Below are 24,765 nucleotides of genomic sequence, written 5' to 3' on the forward strand. Positions count from 1 at the left end.
ACTCAAACATGAATTGCATTTTTTTAATTTTAAATTTACATAATAAATGGAGCTCCACATCTAATTGTAAATCTAGACTATGTTGAATTCTACACTCAATTATGAGTGTTAAAACTCCAAAAGAGTTATTATTTTATTTTTATAAATTTATTTTAATCTTTCATAAACATTAACACATAAATTCAAATTAAATTCATCTAACCTAAAATTGATTCCATAAAGATTAATGCATAAATTAAAATTCAATTAAATTCAATTTACATCCTAACTTGGTGGAGAACTTAAAAATATAAAAAAAGAATTGCACTTTTTTAATTTTAAACTTACATAGTAAAATGAACTCCAAATGTAATTGCAACTCTAGACTACCTTGGAACCTACACTCAAATCTTTAGTCTGCTTACACTTCAAAGGTGGATTCAATTGAAGTAAAAAATTATATCTTTTCAAATTGAAACTCTTGATACAACTTCTTTATATTATAATCTTTCATAAACATTAATACATAAATTCAAATTAAATTCAATCTAATCTAAATTTGCTTTCACAAACATTAATACATAAATTAAAATGAAATTAAATTCAATCTACATTCTAACATGTTGTAGAATTTAAAAATGACTTGCATCTTTTAAATTTTAAATTTACATAGTATAAAAAGCTCCAAATCTAACTGCAACTCTAGATTAGGTTGGATTCTACACTCAACTCTTCTACAACTCCAAAGCATTTATTATTTTTAAATCCATAATTTAATTTTAATCTTTCATAAACATCAATATATAAACTCAAATGATATTCTTTCCAATCTCAAAAATGAATTTTATCTTTTAAATTTAAAATTTGCAGTAAAAGGAGCTCAAAAATCTAATTGCAACTCTAAACTACACTAATTTAATCCTGTAAATTAATTTTAATATTTCATAAACATCAATACATAAATTCAAATTAAATTCAATCCAATCTAAATTGTTTTTAATTTTAAACTTATATAATAAAAAACGCTCTAAATTTACCTGCAACTCGCAACCCTGAGTCTCAAAAATCCAAAAGAGAATAAGTAAACAATTATATAACTCTTCATATATAAATATTGCAACTCTAAACTACACTAATTTAATCCTGTAAATTAATTTTAATCTTTCATAAACATCAATACATAAATTCAAATTAAATTCAATCCAATCTAAATTGTTTTTAATTTTAAACTTATATAATAAAAAACGCTCTAAATTTACCTGCAACTGGCAACCTTGAGTTTGAAAAATCCGAAAGGAAATAAGTAAACAATTATATAACTCTTCATATTTTAATTATTTATAAACATTAATACGTAAATTCAAATTGCTTTCATTCCAATCTAAAATTGCTTTCACAAACATTAATACATAAATTAAAATTAAATTAAATTCAATCTTTATCCTAACTCCTGGTAGAATTCAAAAATGAATTGCATCTTTTAAATTGAAAATTTACATAGTAAAAGGAGCTCCAAATCTAAAGAAAACTCTAGACTAGATTCTACACTCAACTCTTCAACTCTAATGCTGTTATTATTTTTAAATCTATAAATTAGTTTTAATCTTTCATAAACATAGTATATAAATTCAAATTATATTCAATCAAATCTAAAATTTCTTTCATAAACATTAATGTATAAATTAAAATTAAATTCAATATAATCTACATGCTAACTCATTGTAGAACCAGAAAATGAATTGCATTTTTTTCATTGTAAATTTCTGCACCACTAGACTAGTTGGATTCTACACTCAAGTCTTCAGTTTTGAAACTCCAAAGAGGTTATTATTTTTAGTCTTTCATAAACAATACATAAATCTAAATTAAATTCAATCCCATCTAAAATTGCTTCCATAAACATTATTGCATAAATTAAAATTCGAATCTACATCCTAACTTGCTATAGAACTGAAAGGAGAGTTGCGTTTCTTTAATTTTAAATTTACATAGTAAAAGGAGCTCCAAATCTAAATGCAACTCTAGACTAAATTGGATTCTACACTCAACTCTTCAATCTTTTGAAACTCCAAAGGGGAGTTTTGACGCAGTCATATACATAAATTAAAATTAAATTTAATTCAATCTACATCGTAACTCCTTGTAGAACTCAAACATAAATTGCATTTTTTTAATTTTTAAATTTACATTGTAAAAGGAGCTCCAAATGTAGACTACTTTGGATTCTACATTGAATTCAATCTAAAACTCCAAAAGGGATTTTTTGATAAAACTAAGTAAAAAATTATATAACTCTTCACTTTGAAGGTGAATTTTTCATACAATCTAAGTTAAAAAATTATTTATCTCTTGTCTTTCTGAAACTCCAAAGGAGAGTTGTTGATACAACCAAAGTAAAGACTTTGGATTCTAGGTTGTTGATACAACCAAAGTAAAGACTTTGGATTCTACATTGAACCCTAGTTCAGTTTGAAACTCCAAAGAAATTTTTTTGATACAATAACTAAAAAATTATATAACTCTTCAATCTATTTGAAACTTCAAAGAGAGATTTTTCATACAACCCAAGTTAAAAATTATATATCTCTTGTCTATGTGAAACTCTATTGGGAGTTTTTGATACAACCAAAGTAAAGACTTTGGATTCTACATTGAATTCCAGTTTAAAACTTCAGAAATATTTTTGATTAAATCAAAGAAATAAATTTTTTTATAACTCTTCAGTCTATCTGAAACTTCAAAATAGATTTTTGGTACAACCAAAATAAAAAATTATATAACTCTCTATCTGAAACTCCAAAAGAGTTTTTTGATACAACCAAAGTAAAGAATTCCAAGTATAGTTCGAACAAAATAATTTATGATATGGCAACCTGACTACTCACACTACACCCAAGGTAATACCTTAACCTAAGGCGAGAGGCTGATGCAATATCGATGTCATCACCAGAAAACTACCAAAAAATCAGGATTATTCCAAGCTGAAAGATAATTACCACCATATATTGAATAATAATCCTCTAACAAACCAAGAGAATTCTTCGGTGAATACAAATGAGGGGGTGTCAATTACAAAGTGACAGGTAAGCTGACAATCATGATTGTCATATATCCAGAGGGAAACTGACAGACTGAAGACAGCTAACTAGCAGTTATTAAAGCAGAGGACAAAGTCGCAATCAAGGGCCTAGTTTTAATCCCCTATTTAAGCATTATTGACCCCATATGGAGGGTGGAAAATGCTTCACAGCCGGCAATAGCAATTTGCAGCTGCTCATTCTACAAGACACCCAGCTCATCAATTGTACAACTAATGCTTTTGGACCCGTTTTCATACATGCCCACTTTCTGAAATCCACTCAAACTTTATCCAACCTGTAATCCCAATCACTTTATGCTGTCAACACTCTGTGACCAACCCCTCTCGTGGTTGGATTCAATATATAACTCCAAATGCCCGCTTTGTCATCTTCATAGATAACAGAAAGCGTTGGGTTTATGTTCTTCAACAAGGCAAATTACTGCTGTATTTGAGACCTGGAATACAGAGAATGCACAGTAACCCTAGCTTGTGAAGGCTTGTTTAAGTGTTGCAGGGAATGGTGTGGAAGAAAATCTCAGCAAAGCTGCATTCTGTTTGCTCTTCTATGTAGGAGTGGGTGAAGAATAGGCCTCATTGTGTTGGGGTCTGGTAGTGGGTATTGTAGGGAATGCAGTAAGAGAAGTTCTGCAGTCATAAAGCCTGTTGCTGTTTGTATCAAGGTTCCTATCTGAGCATTACAAGGAATTGGGTTTTTGATTTTGCAGGGAATGTGTTGAAAATCCAACACCAACCAGATCATTAGGCCAATACCAACTGTTGAAGGCATTTCAAGTCATTGGGCCTGTTCCTGCTGTTTCGAGGTTTTTAGAGGGAATCAGAAGCTTTGCTATTGCAGGGAATGCACTTGAGTCCTAAGAAACTTTGTGTTTTGTTCATAAAGATGGGATTTTGAATATACTATCATAACAGACGCATATTGGGTGCTGCAGGGAATGCATTGAGAGATTAAGAAGAGTATATTTTCATAATGGATCCTTGCTCGTTTGTGAAGGTCTTGGTAGGAGGTCTGGCATTGAGGATCCCAGTGGCATCCAAGCCCACCAAAACAGGAGTACATCCTACTGCTTCTCCATGCTTCTGTGAATTCAAGCTGCACAATTTTCCTCTGCAAACTGCAGTTGTTCCCCTGATTTCTCCGAGGTCATCTGATCCTGATGTTCATAATATATCAGCCAGCTTTCATCTTGAAGAAAATGAGGTGAAAAAGCTGTCTTCTTCATCTTCTCCATCCTGCTTAGGGTCCTCAAAACCCTTGTTGGATATTGCTGTTTATACAGGAAGACAAGGATCCACTTGTGGTGTGGCTTTGGGGAAGCTCTTGGGGAAATTCAGTGTCCCTGTGGATCTAGAGGGGGCTAATGAGAAGGCCATTGTTTTCCACACTGGCTGGGTTTCAATAGGGAAATCTAAACTGGACGGTGCTCAACTGCATCTGAATGTCAGAGCAGAACCAGATCTTCGCTACGTGTTTCAGTTTGATGGAGAAGTTGCATCCAGCCCTCAGATTCTCCAAATTCAAGGCAGTATTAGACAGCCAATTTTTAGCTGCAAGTTCACCTGTGACAGAAGCTCTAGGTCACGGTAAGCATTTCAAATATTTTCTCTGTATTTCTTGATGAATTGGCGTTGGCATTTGTCAAGTTTCTTTATTTTCTAGGTCTTTAAGATCATATACAATGAGTCATAAACAACAATAAAGCATATAGTAGTTTTCAGGCCCCAAGGCTTAAAGCATACGGATCATTATAATGGTATGATTGAATTTTTCTCAGATCAGTCGGCCCGTTGGTCGGTCCGAGTGCCATTCAGTTTTAACAGTATACCATTTAATGTCAATGGGTTTTTAGGGTTTAATTGCAGTAGAATATATTGAACCAGTACAAGCCCTTAGTATCTGTAAACTTTTTCCTGTCAAGTTTGAAACCGCATATAGGCATTAGATCTACAGGAATAAGGTTGCCTAAACAAAATCAGAGAAAGGGTTAAGAAATTTTGAATTGCATGAGTAGGCGTTTGTGGGTGAAACACTGATACTGTCCAGGGTAATTTTTTTATGTATTTAGTACAGTTTCTGATCAGGTCTTGTTTCTCTCTACAGATCATTGCAACATGAAACTTCCAAGAAGAAAGGCTGGACTTGTTCATTTGGAAGCGATAGAGAACAAGATCGGAGAGAGCGCAAAGGATGGCTTGTAATGATTCATGATCTTTCTGGCTCTCCTGTTGCAGCTGCATCTATGGTCACTCCCTTTGTTCCCTCTCCTGGTTCTGATCGGGTAAGCCACTCAAATCCTGGTGCCTGGCTCATCCTCAGACCTGATCATAGGGGTGAGGACAGTTGGATCCCTTGGGGCCGCTTGGAAGCATGGAGAGAGCGAGGTGCCAGTGGTGGATTAGGGTGTAAATTTGAGCTCATGGCAGAGGGGGGTGGTTTGGCTGGGATGGGTAATGGACTGTTGCTAGCAGAATCAGTAATCAGTTCAACAAAGGGTGGCAAATTTCTTATAGACACTGGTCATGGCAAGGCAGCAGGTACTCCTATTGCTAACTCCCCTGTTTCAACCCCTCGCAGCAGTGGAGATTTTAATTTCAGCACATGGCCATTTCCTGCTTATGGAGGCTTTGTGATGAGCTCTACTGTTCAAGGAGAAAGAAAATGCAGTAAACCTGTTGTCCAACTAGCCATGAGACATGTGACCTGTATGGAGGATGCTGCAGTGTTTGTGGCCTTGTCAGCAGCAGTGGATCTAAGTAGGGATGCATGTCAACTGTTTACCCGAAAGTTAAAGAAAGAGTTGTGTCACCAGAATAGCAGATCATACTGTTAAAGAATAGTCTCCGTCAATGCCATAAACAGGACCACCCTCAACAAGGAATTGAGATCATACTGTTGGAGGTCAAAGTTTGCAGAATGTGGAAATCTTCCTTCAGAACATTGGCTTTAGAGGCGAGTACATATGAAATCCACTACAGTTAAGGTGTGGCAGCACAGCTGGGTTGCATTTAGATTTTGGGATTTTCAGTGCTGGAGTAAAGCAAATTGCTTGTTTGCATTTATTCTGAGTATAACTTATCTCAGATTATGAGTTTGTGACCTTAACAGATCGCGATGGTGATGTTTTTTGTGGTGTGTCTTTAGCTTAAAATCAACAATTTGCTTCAGTGACAACTTTTTGTGGGACATATTTTTTGACCGATTAGTGATGGGCAACAATCATACAGAAATCCAATCTTAGCTTCTCCAAGATATTACTTTGTCACAACCCATGGGGTTTTTCATGTACAAAGACGGGCTCTTATTCCTCTCAGAGGAAAATGAGAGTTGTTCATCTTTTTTAAACTAACAGAGTGTTAACATACAAAAGATTAGAGAAATATTCATGATTAAAATTTCATTGAAGCTTGTGGTGTGATGTTGTTTATGATCACTTTTGAGTTTTAACATTTGATGATTGTGCTTGAAATGGATAAAGGTATAAGCATCCTGTTGACACTTGTATGTTGATTTATTTTCATCAAAAGTAATGGGTTTAAATGAAGGCTTCTCATGATTTAAGTCTCGCCAATTCTACATGTCACATAACATTTTCAGATAACATTACAAAGGTTTAATGGGTTTACTGCTGTATTACATTTCATCCTTAGAGAGTCATTTATCATGACTGGAAAGCTTTTAGGACTAGTGGGAACAAACTGAGTCATTATTAACTGAAAGTTTTTCTATTAGTTGGAACAGCATATATTTGTTTAGTCCGATTAAACTTGATATTTTGTTGCAAATCTTATCTCCTCGATTTGGGAAGATTATGAATAACTTGAGGAGTTTCAAGTTTTTCTATGAACGGGTTAGAACAAAAATGTTGGGAAAAGAGTGGATTGTAGAATATATTTTGACTTTGGTGTCATTGATGATCTTGTTGCTCCATTTTGTTCACAGTGAATGGGGGTTATTGAGCATAGCCTTAGTAAAATCTGTATAATATAGAAGCAAGAGGTTTGCCCCAAATGAATAAATTGAATTAGATGATGATTGTGAAGAAATATACCATATAAATTCGCGGGTGACATTTTTTCATGGACATGGTGCCTAATTTTCCCCAAGTTTGTATCTAAGAAGTAAGAATGCTCTCCATCCTATACAACAGGAAGAACCTCAGAATCAATAAACTTATGTGACGCTCACAAATAAATGAATGGAGTAGATGACTAATGTGAAGCACCACTATACAATAAATTCCTTAAAGCCAAGTTTTCGATATAAGGTCTCTAATTTTCCCAAGGATTGTATCATATCTAAGAATGTTTTTATCTGTACAGCGGCTGCTAGTACAATGCCTTTATATTTTGTTTGATTTCTCTGATCAGAGGTAGCTTGCCTATCAGTAATGCGTTGTATATTCAAAGTGGTGTGTTGAGAGTTAGAATCAGGATTAATAACTAAAATTATTGTATACATTGTAGTACTGCGACCATAATGAAGTGTCTTGAATCTCTTCCAAAGCCAAAGGCTACAGTTCTATCAATGGAGTATTGGTAGTGCAGGTTTCAGACCCACTAGCATTTGAGCTTTGTCCACCATTTTTTATTAGTTCTATTAAAACAAATTGGAATCTGGTGAGGAATGATTCGACTGGCAACCTTTGTGAGGATTCAAGGTTTTATATGTTCTGATCCTGATCTGTAGAGCACATTATCTACATTTTTCCCCAGAAGCAAAGAGGTGGCTCAAGAGGAATGCTTAAATCGATTTCTAGAGGGATATATTGTAATGAAAACGATTAACATTAATTTTTTTTTATAAACATTTAAGAATGTAAATTAAGAAGCAATTTCCTTCTAAGATTTCAAGGTTGTTATGCATCAAATTAAATTGGTGTCTACCTGGAACATCTATCCATTCTTCTGGACGACTTTTTACAGAAATAATTGTTGGCATTAGTTTGCCACAGTATATGTAGCATTTGATAAAAGATAACTTCTGGATGCAACTGTGTATTGTTTTTCAATCCAGAAGCCATCTTCTCAATACTAAAATAATTAATAATTAAAATTTAATAATAATTTTTGAAAATGTCTACAGATCTTCCCACTTGACACAAAATAAATTCATTCTTAAAACAAATAATTTGGTCTGTATCTTACTCTATCCCGGCCTTCTCACTTAAATTTATTCTTGAAAAATGATAAAAATATAAATCATTCCTTTCAACCATAAGAATAAACCCTCCGTCTCAGAGTGGTGAATATCTTGTTTGAAGACCACTGTTCCTGAAGTAAAATTGGCACCTTACACTACACTTACCTTAAGCTGCCAAAATTTAGGTGGGGTGGACAAGCTGTGACGTCTCTGTTGGGGAGAGGCTCTAAACAGGAAAGAGTTGTTGCGCTTCTATGGCTGTTTCTTTGGGGCATTTTATATAAATTGTAAGTTGGGTATCTCTATAATCTCTTTCAACTATGATTAGAATGTACACAACACATACAATTTCGAGTTAAATTTGAGTATCAATTTGCTTGTTCTTTATAGCTTTCTAGACTATTCTGATGATGAGTCATGGAGTGTGGTTTGAAATGTTGATGCAATAAACACTTACAAAATCTAATCGAGAAAAACTACAGTAAGAGTTAAACCAGATTTAAATCTGTATGAATTAACATCCTTTACTGCCCTTAAAACTACCATTTTTGACAATGTCTTAACAAGACTAAATTGCCTGTTTCTCTTGTTTTAATGTTGGGTGTTATCGAATCTTGTAAGGAGAACCTTAATACTTTATTGAGGATAAAAGAGAAAAGAGAAAAGCAGGCTTTCCTCAATCCACACTGGCAAATCCATCTCAATAAATATTGCAAGAAAATGGAAAATATTCAACAGATAAGCTTAAGGAATTTTGGTTTTGGTTTTTAATGAATTAATATTGCAAGAATATAGAAAAGTATTCGACAGATAAGCTTAAAGAAATCTAGGTTTTGCTCCTTAAGCACTATTCTCTGAATGTATGCAACAACTTTGCATAGAGCCGGCCATCCCCAGCTTATCTGCATCATACATTGACGTGGAACAACCCAGTCGAATACTTTGAAATATAGAATTGAAGTTGCATAACTGGATGATAGCTTTCTAAAGATACTTTTTGGCTATGATGGAAACCAACTTTCTAACCACCTTCAGGGGAGTATCTAGGTCCATTTTTAAACTGTTATTTTTTATGCTCTTGAATCAATCTTTAGGTTATCTTAAACACTATTTATTCCTTTTTATGCTCTTGTATCAAGGTTTATGTTATCTTAAACACTGGTTTGGTGTGGTGGCTTGGTGTGGTGGCATAAATTGTTGTGTGGTGTAGTGGCATAAATTGTTGTGGGGTGTAAGGGTTGCAGTGTGTTTAGCTCAATTTTATATTCAATTAAAACAAAATCAGATTAAGAAGTCATATTAAAAAGTACAGCCAGATGGGTGTAAGGTCACAGTGTTGTGTTTAAGTTTAGCTAAAACAAAATCAAATTAAAATTAAGCAGCCATATTAAAAGGTTTGGTCAGATGGGTGTAAGGTTAAAGTGTTCAGTTTAAGTTTATCTCAATTTTATATTCAATTAAAACAATATTAGACTAAGCAACCATTTTAAAAGGAAGATTTAGAAGTGAATTATACTTTGGTGGTAAGATGTGGCACATCTAAAGGTAATGTGCATAAATCAAAACAACAACTAAAGGTTATGTGCATAAATCAAAACAACCAAACATTCTGGAGTTGGAAGGTCAACATTCATGTGGTTCAGCGGCAACATTAGTTGCTCATGACAAGGATGGCCCACGTAAATACTGACCAAAATGATCAAGTAAAATAGTTTTGGGTGAGGGTTGTCTTACCCACTTTAAGTAGCCTTTGAAATAGAGTAAATGGGGTCTGGTAAGAAGGCTTTTTGACTGTAAGATGACCAATTTATCTGGGTTGGCATGGCCCACATTTTAATGGATGTGATGGGTTATTTGTAATTTCAGTTATCATTATAGTGGTTCAAATAACAAGACAATAGAAGGTGTTTCATTCTAGAGAGGCTGGAGGGAAAAAGGTATTCAGTCATCAGGATGCACCATGGTAATTGGTTGATGTTACAGTGAAGTTTTGACTTCTCATGGATAAGGAAAAGCTTGTCGAATTATTCTGCAACATAATTGTGAAATCCCCACCTTCTAAATGGTCTGCTAATTTGATACCAGAAGCTTATGATAGCAATCTATCTACCTAATTATATATATTTATAAATACACCTATATATATATATAGAAAGAGATATATTCAAGTCTCTATAACATTCTACCTAATGGTAAATATATACGTTTAGATGGATATATAAATCAAATCTAATAACATTCTACCTAAACCTACATAATATATACGTTGCTGTTGTTGCATAGGATTCATGTTAATTTATTATTTATCTAAACGTTTTCTATACTTTGATTGACTTGAAGTGACTGCTTTTGCTTTTTAACACCTTTAATGCACTGAGCACTTTTTGGATCTTCGTAAAAGAACACAGGCTGGAGTGTCTTCCAACATAATTTTAGTCTCTATTTTCTAGAGTGGCAAATTTAAAATTGGTTTATGCTGATTAGGCCTAAGATGCCGTTCATGGCATTTACCGTCAGACCCAAATGGATAATACTGTTACATCTCCATTGCTTTTAAAAAGCTTATTTTCTGACTTACACAACTGGAGTGTTTCTAGAAAAAGAAACTGTTGTGGGTCCCAGATGCCCAATGGCAGCTGAATATACCAGAGCTCAAAATATGTGGTGCTATAGCAATTTGCACAAACTGGTGTGGGTCCCAGATACCCAATTGCAGATTAATATACCAGAGATCAAAATATGTAGAGTGCTATAGCAATTTGCTGTAGCATAGGCCTGTCCTTTTCTGAACTTTTCCTATTATATTATTTATGCATTATCAGAATCTGCAGAAAATATATGGTTGGTTTTCCTCAGTCAGACTTGTGTTTTTTTTTAAGTGGGTCCGAGGGAATCCTGATCATCTCTGGCACGAAACGTATTCTGTTCTATGACAGCCTGGTTGTATACAAAATGACTATTGACTTTTGACCATAAACATGTGAGTAACCTTTTACTCCAGAGTCTGCAGCAGCCCAAATCCTCTTAACTGAAAAAGTGAAAAACCTAGCTGCCCTTTTTTTTCAGGAAAAGATTTGAAATTTTAACAGACATATATTCTTTTTTCAAATTGGTTAAGGGAAAAGCTGAAACATTTTTAGAAAGTCCTTTCTGTCATGGGCTGGCATTGGGTGAAACATTTTTAGAAACTCCATTGATTGACATAATTCTAGGCTTGGACCAGGGGATTTCTAATTCCGATTCATTGTTTCTGTGAAGATGAAGCAAAGTTTGCCTTTAGTCAAATTAATGGAGAGATGGGATTTCTTGCTTGGGTTCTAAGTATGAATCATTAGGATTCATTGTTTGGGATTTGGGTTATTATAGCTATCGATTATATTTCCATTACTTACTTTTCCATATTTTAATTCTAATGGTTTGTTATAGGATTTACCCTTCACAGTTAGAAAAGGTAAATAGCTTTTGAAGTTGCAAAATAATCATCCGTGTGTTTCAATTGAAGAAGACATTTCAACTATAAGAAATTTTAGTTTTTTACAATCATAATATTTAAAATAAGATTTTATGAAAATTTGCAGATATTTTTGTTGATCCATCACCAACAATCATCACTGTTTCAATTGAAGTAGACATTTCAATTATAATTTTTTTTTAGGTTTTATACGGTCATAATATTTAAAACAAGAGTTTAGGGGGAATATGTGTGAAGATTTTTAAATAGACTTTTTTCGGTTGATCCATCACCAAAATGAGCAATAATAAATATTGATTATAATTTTGATTTAATTTTTTTATATAATATTTTATTTATTCTTTTAAAATTTGATTTAGATTGAATAAGGTTAGGTTTATGTTTTTGGTTCATATATTGAGGGATTTGTTTGATGTGAGGATAGATTTTGTGTTTTCAATTGAATTTATTTGATTTGTTTAATGATAGGTAGGAAGTATGGATGGTATATATTGTTTAAGGGTTGGTGTGTTTGGTTAGAATAAGACTTTTCCTTGTTTCAATTATAAATGTATGTTTCATTTACATAGACTTCTGGATGTGAGTATTTCTTTGTCCATCATATGCATATGTCTAATCCAAACATTTTATTGTTTAATATTTTATAAAAATTATATTTTATGGAATTTTAACATTTTGTTGAATAAAAAAATTAAAACATAATTGTAATGAAAATAAACCCATTCAATACAATTTACCTAGAGAAAAAAGGTAAACAATAATAAGAGTCTACTTTAGAGTCAAGAATGATATTTAATAATGAAATAAATATTGGGATACATGCAAGATTTGACATGTTATGTTATGTTATGATGTATGCTCCTTTGGAGCTGGTTGTCCCTTTGTATTATTTTTCTCCTTATTGGTCTATTCAATAAAAATAAATAAATAAATAAATAAAATAAACAAAAGGTACTCATCTCTCAAATGGATGATGAAACGATTGTCACATATGTCACAAAATATTTTGTTATTGTATTAGGGAAGATAAATTTGTAAGATGATAAACTTAGAATTGTAGACTTTTCTATTGTGTTAGATTCTTGAGATCACACCTACAACATTGTAATGTCCCCATTTTGTGAGCATCAGAGTTTGTAAGAATTAGCCTATCATTTGACCCTCGTAGGCTAACAATTATTGATAGAGGGCCTCGTGTGGCAGTTACTTGGTGATTAGAGACATTACTCTTCAGCTGGATTCAGGTTTTGGCCTTTGCACAGGTTTTTTGACTCAGATTGGCACACTTACTATTTATAGTAAGTTACTATTTTGGGAGAGTCAGGGTTCCTATTAATAGAAAGACACCTGAGCGGAGCTTATTGGCAGTGTCAACCTTGATTGCGCTTTTGCAGCTATTTCTAGACTCAGTTCCACATACTTACTATTTATAGTAAGTCACTATTCAGGGTTTTTGTTTTTAGACAGGCATCCAATCACATGGAGAACAGGGAGAGTCGACTCCTGGCTCAGACGGTTTAGCAATCAAACAAGTACATCAAGAGATATTAAAGTTTAAGTGACTTAAGTGATTTATTTAATATTTTAATATTATTATAAAGTTCTAAAGTAACTTTATAATAATAAAGTCACTTTAATATAATAAAGTACGTTAAGTGAATAATTTAATGTGGGAATAAATCTTTTATCCCACATTGGCCAGGAAGGTGTTTGAGCTCTCTTAAGGAAAGAATAAAAGGAAAGGCAAGAGTTCATTCTCGACATCCAGTTGATGAATAGTATTTTGATTGATTTTTTTTATTGTGGAGCCTAGGGCTTTCGCAATTTTCTTCTTTGATCACAGGAAACGAAAACTTCCTATTGATAGTAATTTTGAAGGTGTGAAATAACACCTGAATTATTGCAGTTGTGGGAAAGAATACTTCAGTTCTTTCATTTGTGCAAATTGGTGAATTTTTCTACAAGGGTTTGAAGTTTATTGTTGGAGAACGTTTATAATTGGTTGTGAATCGTCCTTCTTTGGCACATGGAGTTATATCATTCTTGTTGGGAGAGATTATCAACAAATTATTCAGGGTTTTAAGAGCAGATTGCAAGTTTGTTCTTGCTGCTACAGTGCGCATGAACAGTGCGCGTGAACAGTGCGTGTGAACAGTGCCGCGCTACAGTATTTTGCTTGATTCCGATTGCAACTTTCATCTCCATCATTAAGCATCACTATTATCAGGTTCCTCTTGCAACTATTAGTAGCTAGTATTGAAATATTAGGCATATAATTTTGCTGTTGTAAGTGATAACTTAGAATCAGATTTGGCATTGATGTAGTCTTTTTGTAAGCCAATTAGTCTTGGCAAATCCATAGCAGCATCGTACTTAGGAATGAATTCAATAAAGAAGATATATGTTGCATACCATTTGTTTGATGAAATGTCCTTTTAATAACATATATGATCAGCATAATAGTTGCATGCCAGTTGTTTGTCGAAATGTCAGTTGGCTGTAGGTATGCATTCCATATCTAGTTTTCATGTATATGCATTAAAAATACCAAAAAGAACTGCACTCGCATGCTAGTTCATTGTAAGAGGTATTGTCAACATCATTGGTGAACTTCCTAAATTTCTTGGCAACTTTCAAAGTGTATCAAACAATCTGAAATACAAAAATCAGAATAGAGAAAGACAGCATACAAAGTGTTTGACAATATTCCTTGAGCCAAAATCAGTCAATTTGGGCAAGGGATATTACAAACACTAATCCCTATAGGGGTGGAAGTGAGCTTTGTGCCTATGTGGATTTAAATCTTTTGTGCATAGATGGATTGGTATAATTTTTATGATAGAAGAAAGTTAATCTTGATATGCTACACCCGTGTCTAAGAAATGGTGTCTATACAATGTGTTTGGAAACTTGCTAGAAATAAATTTATTCTTCTTTGGTCAAGCAATCTCTAAGGGTCAATTCAATAAAAGTGAACAAGGGTCAAAGACACCATGCATCCATACAAGATGCTATTATGTTGATGTAAATAATGAATTATGGTAAGTGCAAGAAGTTGAGTCCAAATTAGTAGGAAGCTTAAAACTTAGAAAAAATGCTAAGAGAAATGGGTACCCATTTTGTAAAAAGAAGGTACCCATTTAGGTTAAAGAAGGTACCTATTTAGGTTAAAGCAGGTAGCTATTTAGGTTAAAGCAGGTAGCTATTTAGGTTCAAGATCCCAAACCTAAATTTGTACTCGTGCAAAATGGGTACTTGTTTTGTGCAAAAAATGTTGTTCAGGTTGAAAGCACCAGAATACTGAAAGGGGGGCTGAATCAGTATTCTTAGAGATTAAACTTTTCTTTACCATTATAACCTTCCACTTAAATATGAAACAAACTTGATTGATATAAACAGTTAATGCAGAATAAACATGAAAGATATAACCATAAGTACGTGGAAAACCCAAATGGGAAAAACCACAGAGAGTGTTAACTCTTAAGAGAATATAACTAGTTATATTTGTGTTTACAAAGAGGGATGACTCACTTCCAGATTACAAAAAAATGGCTCACTATTGGACTACTCATTGCAGATACAACAAAGAGATGGCTAACTACCATAATGCTTACTGCAAGTAAAAGGGTTGACCTGAATGGGATAGCATCTCCAAATGCATGGGATTAGTTCTAAGGTTAAGCTTAGATTACAAATCTCAAATTCGACAATAGATCCGGTTAGAGATATCTGCACAACTGTCCTGCAATAGGTTTGGTAAAGGACTATTGCACCACTGTTTGCTTTTGTTGTTCGCAACTCGTACTTCACACATTTCTATCTTCGCTGCCAACTTTCGCACAACACAAACCTTCGCACACTTAGCCTCTATTTCTCTTTTCATGTGCTACTACATATGTATATGTATATGTACTGAAGGACACAAATTCAAAAAAGTGTGTCGGCCAAGCCCAACACATTACCAATATGCTCATGTCGGCCTCCACAAGACTTTTACATGCTTCCTTTACATACTCCGATTTCCAATGCATACACTGAAATTACCGGAATGGGGCAGGGTCATCTAGGCTCAAGAATATCGACCCATTATCACAAAATCAAGCTCAATATCTCCAAAATGTAGACTCCTCATGTACCAAGAAAAACCATAACACAAAACTCAAAAATATACTTCTGACAATTACCGAAGAAGCTAACATCAGGACACATAACTGATACCGAGATCAATGAGAAATCCTAACACTGGGATTTCAGGATCAATGAGAACTCCAGGAAACCTCAAAACTTATAATTCAGAGCTGTCCATAACATATTACTTTTATCACACTGCATAATAACTTTTGACCAAAACAACAATACGGACTGCATACAACATTCATAACATCCAGACTAATATCCAGATCACATACACTATTCAACCTAAACTAGATAGTAGGTTTGACATCAATGATAAAATTATTCACACAAGTCTAACAATCTCCAACAATTTCCCCCTTTGTCATTGATGGCAAAACATATTCAAGACATAACTGCGCATAACTCCCCCTTACTCATGCAACTCCTCAAATCTATATTCCTTTCTCCCCCTTTTGACATCAAGGACAAAGGATGTCGGAAAGAAAGAAGGAAAGAATAGATATATACACCCAAAAAGGTCAAAACTTAAATATCACACCAAAACTTTCAACTGCTCTTCTTAAAAAATATAAACTTGTATTTTTTTTCTAAATTCAGAAGAAGAGCTTCCCAAGAATGTATAGCTAGTTTGATACTTATTGAATGACTTTTTCACTCAACCAACAGATCGAGTGAATTTGAAAAACTATCTAGAGCAGATGGATTTTTCTCATACTCGATTGCATTCTCAAGCAATGCTGAAAAATGCTCTAGCTTAGCTTCAACAATCTCCTTAACTTTCCAAAACATGCTCACAAAGTCTTCTTTTTGCCTTTGCAACAATAAGAACTCAGATTGAAGAGAATTAACTCTTTTCCTCTGCTTACCATTCTTATCATTCAGAAAATCAAAAGACTTGCCTAGATTTGTCAGTTCATCTTCTATAGCATCAAACTTACTTTTGTGCTTCACTGCAACTACCAGCCAAGAGATACAATACTTGTAGATTTTACTAGCAATGCATATACAGTCTCTCAACTCCTTAATACATGATGATAAGTACTTTTGTGCATGAATACATTCATTCAGTAGATTTTGCATTTCCAGAACTTTTTCCTTAAGTGACTGCTCAAACATTCTTTCTTTCAGAACCTCATTCAAAGATTCCAAAAGCAAATTACAAATATCTTTGACAGGGCTCATGTTGTTCTGGATCAAATGCTTCATCAAAATGTTCTCAATTCCTTTTGACTCAATTGAAGTCAGCCATTTCACACCAATCTTCTTGATTCCATCCATGTTGTCAACCAAATTTAGGAAAATAGACTCATCGCTTGAATCCGTAGCTTTCTTCTCTACAACTTTTGAATATCCTTTATCTACAGGGAATTCTGGATCATCAATTACCACAACATCTTCTACCTTGCTTCTCTTTGGCTTAAAAATACTGACAGGAACAAATTGCTTCCTTTTCTTCTTTCCGAAAGACAAATCTCTAGAACCAGAAGAGAAAGATACAAAAACCGAGTCAACACTCCATATGTCGACAAATGATTTGAAATAAACATTGCAAAATTCCTCTTTGTTAGCAAGACTGTTCAAATATCTAAATATTTGCCTTGCAATTGGAACGCTAGAATCCCATATAACATTATCTTTTGCCAGAAGGGATTCCAAATAGTACATAACCAAACTCACAAGCAATGACCCAAACCGGAAAGCATAATTCTTCTCTTTTGTCATCTTAATGTTTTCCAACAATAATTCTTTCAGCAATTCACACAAGTTGAATGATTTGTTTTCCATCACAAGCATATGTTCCATATACACTGTAATTGCCGAGGTGGTGTCTTCCCTATTTTTGAAATAAATTTTGTAAGAGATGCCATGGGCAACATACCTCACCATAGGGTTTATGATTGTGTTACCGATCAAAGCTTGTTGATCACCCTTCACACCGGTTAGGGATTCTACTTCTTTGTTTAAAATTGACTTCTTTGCTGAAACTTCTCCACTGTCGCACAAACCAATGATCATAGAAATGACTTCCTTCGTAATTGGATAGGGTTTATCCAACACAACATTTGCAGTTATCTCACACACAGCTAAGAATTATCCCGATAATCTCTACATTATCGAACCAAGGGAATTTGGTCCATAGATTCAGACCTTTGTCTTCCAATCCTTTCACCCTCTGTAATTTATTATCATTTAGACCAGCTTCAACAACTCTGATCTTCTTCGAATTAAACTCATCTAGGAGTACTTTTCCCATAGTCTAAAATTCCTCACTGCTAGATTCTCCAACGATAAATTTTCATTCCATGATTGCTTGCACTTCTTACTTTGCTACTACTGCATTGATCACAATCTACTCAAGCACAAATAACTAATATAAAAGAAATACACTAAAAAACTGATACTTATCTTCTCAAGATACTTCATTAGGGTTTTGCTGCCAAGAACTGTCTTATTGATAATGTAAGTAAGAGTCTTTTGATTACGGATACCACTCAAAGCACTGTCATATCGGATTAGCAACATTATCTATTCAGATGAGGAGGATATAATATTTTTCTTTTGGATCAAAACTCCCCTTGACCCAAAATTCTGAACTTAATTACCTGAGGAAGAGGTGCCTGCACTAGATCCCGGTACTTCAGGCTCACTTCCTTTTCTCTCTTCTTTCTCCAGACTAATTTTTCTTTCTTCTTTGATTCAACATTCTTCATCACATTCTTCTCAATAGATTTCTCAATATCTTCATTGCATTGATTAGCATAATGTCTAGACTGCTTGCATTTGAAGCAACTAACAATCTTCTTTTCAGATCTTACCGGATGTGATATGTATCTGCATTGAATGGCCTTATGTCCGTAGTTATTGCAAATGTAGCACTATCCATGAAAGTTGTAATTATTTGAATCAACCAGATTATAGTTTTGACCCACAACATGATTTCTACAAAGACTTGCTTTATGTCCAAACATCTTGCAACTATAACACTGAATGCTTCTACAACTTGCTGCTTTGTGCCCAAATTTATTACATTTAAAACAATGGCCATTAAAAGATGGGTACCTTTGTGCGTTAGGTTGTCGGACCAGTGGTCTTCTTGCATTTGATTTCTGATTCTGGGATATCTTCTGACTTCTTCTCTTCTTTAGCTTTAACTTGTTTGATTCCTTCTTTACCATTCTGATCTGAACACATATCGGATTGAAAACCAAGTCTGGTTTTGTTTGAATTAACTTGCTACATGCTGATCAAATCTTGTAGGAGCAAACCACTGTCAAGGATCTTATTCTCTGCCTTTATATTCTTCACTTCTTGTTCAATCTTTTCACATTCTCCAGATTTTTGCTTTATTGTCTCTTTCAGGAACTATTCGGACTTGTCTTTTTCTTCAATATTCTGTAATAAATCTTTAATAGTCTCATTCACATGTTTCAACTGATTGTTAATCTCCTTATGCCTCAATTTGAACTTCCAGATTTTCTCTCTCAGCTTCTACACACATTCATTTGCAATCTTCACATTCTCCTTCAATTCTTCATTATCTGATTCAATGCTTTCCAAATCTTCAAGATCCACCTTCAAATCTTCATCCATCTAAAAATCTTCTACCCAACATATAGGTGCCATGACTCAACCAAAATGAACCTCCTTTAAGTGGTTAAGCTTTTCAAGCAAGGGACCAAGGCTCTAATACCAATTGTTGTTTAGGCCGAAAGCACTAGAATACTGAGAGGGGGGGGGGGTGAATCGGTATTCCTAGAGATTAAAACTTTTCTTTACCATTATAACCTTCCACTTAAATATAAAACCAACTTGACTGATATAAACAGTTAATGCATAATAAACACGAATGACACAACCACAAGATAAACACCAGATTTTATACGTGGAAAACCCAAATGGGAAAAACCACATAGAGTGCTAACTCTCAAGAGAATATAACTAGTTATATTTGTGTTTACAAAGAGGGATGGCTCACTACCGGGTGGCTCACTAGTGAACTACTCATTGCAGATACAACAAAAAGACGACTAATTGCTGAAATGCTTACTGCAAGTAAAATGGTTGAACTGAATGGGATAGCATCTCCAAATGCATGGGATCAATTCTAAGGTTAAGCTCAAATTAAAAATCTCAAATCCTACAATAGATTAAGTTAGAGATCTTTGCACAACTTTCCTATAGCAGGTCCGATAAAGGACTACTGCACCATTGCAACATTGTCTTCTTTTACTGTTCGCAACACATACTTCACACACTGTTATTTTCGCTGCCAACTTTTGCAAAACACATACCTTCACACACTTAGTCTATACTTCTATTTCTCCTTTCATGTGCTACTACATATGTATATGTATATAATGGAGTTGAGGAAAAATCAACTCTACAGCTCCCAAAGATCACCTGCATGCAAACTTGTCATAGAAAGAGAGAAGCAAAATAGCTATGGAGGTTAGAATTCAGAGATCGAGAAAATATGAGTCATATTGATTGTGCAACAAGAATGCAATTCAATAATTATATTTGTTATGAAAATACAAAGAGAGAATCCTTATAAGAGGATACTCGAAACCCTAAAGGAGAAAACCCTAAAAAATTATAAGATTCCTAAGTTTAGCTTAAGCATAGAGTATAATAGACTAATAATTAAATAAATAATTATTAGCTAATTAAAGATAACTCTAACCCCCCCTTAAGATGAACTTAGGGAGTAGCTAAAAAACAACTAAGGACTAAAAAAAATGTAAAAAATGCATGCAAGCAACAATGGGTCCCGACAACTAGGCTTGATGAGGTACCCAAGTACAATAAAATCTCTATAAAGTGGAGAAAAAAGAGAAAACCCTGTGGGAACAAAAAACCTCTCCAAGAAGAGATTAAAACTCAAGTGAAGGACTAAGAAGCCTCCAAACAAGAGTGTTCCAGGAGATGAGAACAAAAAAGAAGAGAATGAAGAACACCACTAAAGCATGAAATAGCTGCAAACACTGTCTAAGAGTAACTGCTGATATGAAGAACCTCCACTGAAATAGAACATGACTAGGTAGAGAAGTCTATAATCTGCATGAGTATCCTCAAATGACACTACTCGAATCAGATGGCAAACAAAGGAAAACAACTGAACTCGAAGATACAGATGGCATAAAATACCAAAGCCTGAAGAGCTGATCAATTGAACCAAGGAAGTATTAGAACAACAGGAAAAACCTCCCCATAATACTGAAAAGGGAGAGGGACATGAACACTGAAAAGAACGACCAACAAGGACTGCATGACGAAGAACCAGGAACATCTAAGGTGCAGAGAAAGCACATAGTGTCGTGGAAGGAACACTCACTTGACACACATCACGAGGCTAATGTTGTGGAAGGAACACTCACATGACAAAGGTAGATGGCAAACAAAGGCAAACATCAACCCCCCCATGGCACTTTATAAATAGTGCATGTACAATAAGACACAAGATGTGCAAGATCCCAAGTATACAATGCATGGTGGCACTTTATCTCACTGCGTTTGTATAAATAAAATGCTACAATGATTAGAAGAGATAGAAGACTAGAAATAAAAAGAACAATCAAAGACGAGACATCCTACTCAAAGAAAGAGATCCCAGGACCTGAAACATCCAAGATATTCACCAGAGTGCTGAAAAACAAAAAATTGAATAAAATATACCTGGAGCAAACTCTGGAAAGAAAACTCATATGAATGGAAATAACACAGAACAAGCTTTCCAACGATATAATTTTTTTAAAAAATGGAGTTCAAATGCTCAAGTTATATCTCCCGGAGTGCAAAAATGAACCTCTGGCTTTGACAGCAAAAAACACCATCAAAAAAGAAAAATCAAAAGTTCAAACCTCCAAATCTGGATAGAGCTCAAAAAGAGCTTTCCGATGATATAAGGTTTTTGAAAAAGCGTCTCTGTATGATCAAGTTATGACCAAAAGAAAAAAAAACCTCTTTTAGGGTATAAAGAGGGTAAATTTTTTTGATGCATTTGCAGGTACAACTATACGGATTTTTGTGCCTCGAAAAATGTGCCAATAAAAAATCATACATCAGATGTCCCTGCCATCGAAAATAGGCAAATTATATATCAAAATTTATGGAATCAACCTTCTGAATCCAACTATGAGGTCCTTTTGGCACCAAAATGTACCAAAAAATCAGCTACCCCCAAAAATGGAAAAAACAACTGCACAAACCCTCAAATACTCAGATATGAAGAACAAGGCCCAAAAACTCTCATGAAGAGAACATGGGCATGCAGATCTCGAGCTCTGATACCATATTGGAGTTGAGGAAAAATCAACTCTACAACTCCCAAAGATCACCTGCATGCAAACCTGTCATAGAAAGAGAGAAGCAAAATAGCTATGGAGGTTAGAATTCAGAGATCGAGATAAGAGGAGTCATATTGATTGTGCAACAAGAATGCAATTCAATAATTACAGTTGTTATGAAAATACAAAGAGAGAATCCTGATAAGAGGATACTCGAAACCCTAAAGAATTATAAGATTCCTAAGTTTAGCTTAAGTATAGAGTATAATAGACTAATAATTAAATAAATAATTATTAGCTAATAAAAGATAACTCTAACAATATATATACCGGAGGACACAAATTCAAAATAGTGTGTTGGCCAAGCCCAACATGTTACTAATATGCTCATGTCGGCCTTCGCAAGACTTCTACATGCTTCCTTTACATATTTTGATTGCCAATGCATACACTGAGATTACCGAAATGGGGCATGGTCATCCGAACCCAAGAATGCCGATCCATTATCACAAAATCAAGCTCAATATCTCTAAAATGTAGACTCCTTGTGTACCAAGGAAAACCATAACACAAAACTCAAAAAGATACTTCTGACAATTACCAAAGCAGCTAACATCGAGACACATAACTGATACCAAGATCAATGAGAACTCCTAACACCGAGATTCCTAGATCAATGAGAACTCCAGGAAACCTCAAAGCTCATCATCCAGAGATGTCCATAGCATATTACCTTTATCACACTTGATAATAACTTTTGACCAAAACAACAATACTGACTGCATAAAACATTCATAACATCCATAACATTTAGACTAATATCTAGACTGCATACACTGTCCAACCAAAACCAGATAGCAGGTTTGACATCAATGACAATAAATTTCACACAAGTCTAACAATTTCCAACAAAAATGATTGCCCATTTTTAATTATATTATATTTTAAAATAGGTACCTATTTCTAATTACATCACATTCTTGCTCCTTTTTAGAACGAGTATGCATTTTATAGTGGGTAAATGTTTCATAATAAACCCATATCTTTGCCATTGTTTTAAGCTTCGAAACCCAATCCTTGGCCTTGAACCTACAAGTATAATGTCATGAAAACAATAAGAGAAAACCTGACTTTGGCCACATGAATGATAAATTTTTTTTATGAGAATAAAACTTACTATTGATGATGATGTCTAGATTTCATATATGTGATTTTTTTATAATTCGATTTGTTTTTCTATTTTGAATTAGTTTTTAATTAAATTGGTCCATACACTTGAAATATCAGGTTTTCATATTTTTTTAATAACTTTTAATTTTGTACATTTCATGTAAAAATATACATGACATCAATCTACACACAATGAAAACAATTGAAAAATTATTTATTTAGGTCAAATTATGGTGGTCATATAAGAGGGATTTTTAAAACAACAATTGGGACCAATAAAAAATTAATTAAAAAAAAAAATCTTAAACAATCTTCAATGTGTTACACATCTTTTCTCAATAGGATTCATAAAAAATACTTTTATTTAGGTCAAAATATGGCGGTCATACACATTCATGGTATGGTCCTAAACAAATGACTTTTAGAAAGTGGTTTTATACATGCTTATGATAAATCAGTTTGTATCATCTAGATATTAGAATAAATTGTATATTAGAAAACTAGACTCAAAGTACTATAGTTTATATTACTAGAAATTTTGAAGATTCAATCGTTGAGTGCTTTAAATTTTTAGATCAATTGTGACAAAATTTGAAAATCAAGAAAAACACAAGTCCACTTTTTGTACTTTTTAGGGACTTAACTTATTACACCTATCATGTAACACTTTTTGTCCTTGCAATTAATTTCAGATGCGCTTCATAGAATGTTTGATTCTCCTAATTATTTCAAATGAATTAGGACCAGTTTGTAAATCCATTGTGCCATAACATGCAATTTGAAATAATTCTTGTTTTAATCAACTTGTAATGATTAATAAGAGAGGTAAACATTGGTCAAATTCAAAAGTTTAGATTCTAATCCACACATATAGATGTAACCTAGGTTAATTCTACAAAGTAGGAAATGATAAATTTAGTAGGTGAACTTATAAATTACAAGATTAAACAACTGGCCTAACGTGTTAGGGTTTCAAGCAGATCCGAAGCAATTATGAACTAACAATTATATGCAGATTTAAATACAAAAGATAAAGAAATAAAATAGGACACAGATAACACAGAGATTTAACGTGGTTCACCCAAAATGGGTTACGTCCACCATACACAGCCATCCAATCTTTCTTATTATCCAACAAAAATAGTACATCAACCTTATAATGCCTTAAGCATCCCAGCCGCTGATAACATGCATTTTTAGGGCAAAAACAAAGTCGACCTTTTTAGGGTTTTATTACAATGTCAAAAAATACCCAAATTTTTTTTCCTCGAGGGCTCTCGCCCTCGAACACCAGCTTTTCTTGGGGGCTGCCGCCCCCGAACCCCTGCCCGGGGCCCGGCTCGGCCCTGGACCTCGGCAAGGATACGTGCTAAGTGTACAGTACTTTGCTGATCAGTCGCCACATTTCAACAATCTCCTACTTGGAGACTGATCAAGCTCCACACCGAACAATCTCCCACTTGGATACTGATACTACACA

General features: G+C 34.1%; 1 protein-coding gene across 2 annotated transcripts; it reads left to right on the forward strand.

Moving 5' to 3' along the window:
* The first annotated feature begins 3,218 nt into the window (after positions 1–3,218).
* On the forward strand, positions 3,219–6,482 carry LOC131036932 (uncharacterized). 2 transcript variants are annotated; one of them, XM_057968944.2, is made up of 3 exons: positions 3,229–3,694; positions 3,787–4,663; positions 5,181–6,482. In XM_057968944.2, exons 2-3 carry the CDS (start codon positions 4,050–4,052, stop codon positions 5,908–5,910), a joined length of 1,344 nt encoding a protein of 447 aa, XP_057824927.1. In that variant the 5' UTR covers positions 3,229–3,694; positions 3,787–4,049; the 3' UTR covers positions 5,911–6,482. The 2 variants fall into 2 exon arrangements, with proteins under 2 accessions (XP_057824926.1, XP_057824927.1); XM_057968943.2 differs by having other exon boundaries at positions 3,219–4,663.
* Positions 6,483–24,765: the final 18,283 nt, after the last annotated feature.

The sequence above is a fragment of the Cryptomeria japonica genome, chromosome 11, assembly GCF_030272615.1.
Source record: "Cryptomeria japonica chromosome 11, Sugi_1.0, whole genome shotgun sequence".
Classification (NCBI taxonomy): Eukaryota; Viridiplantae; Streptophyta; class Pinopsida; order Cupressales; family Cupressaceae; genus Cryptomeria; species Cryptomeria japonica.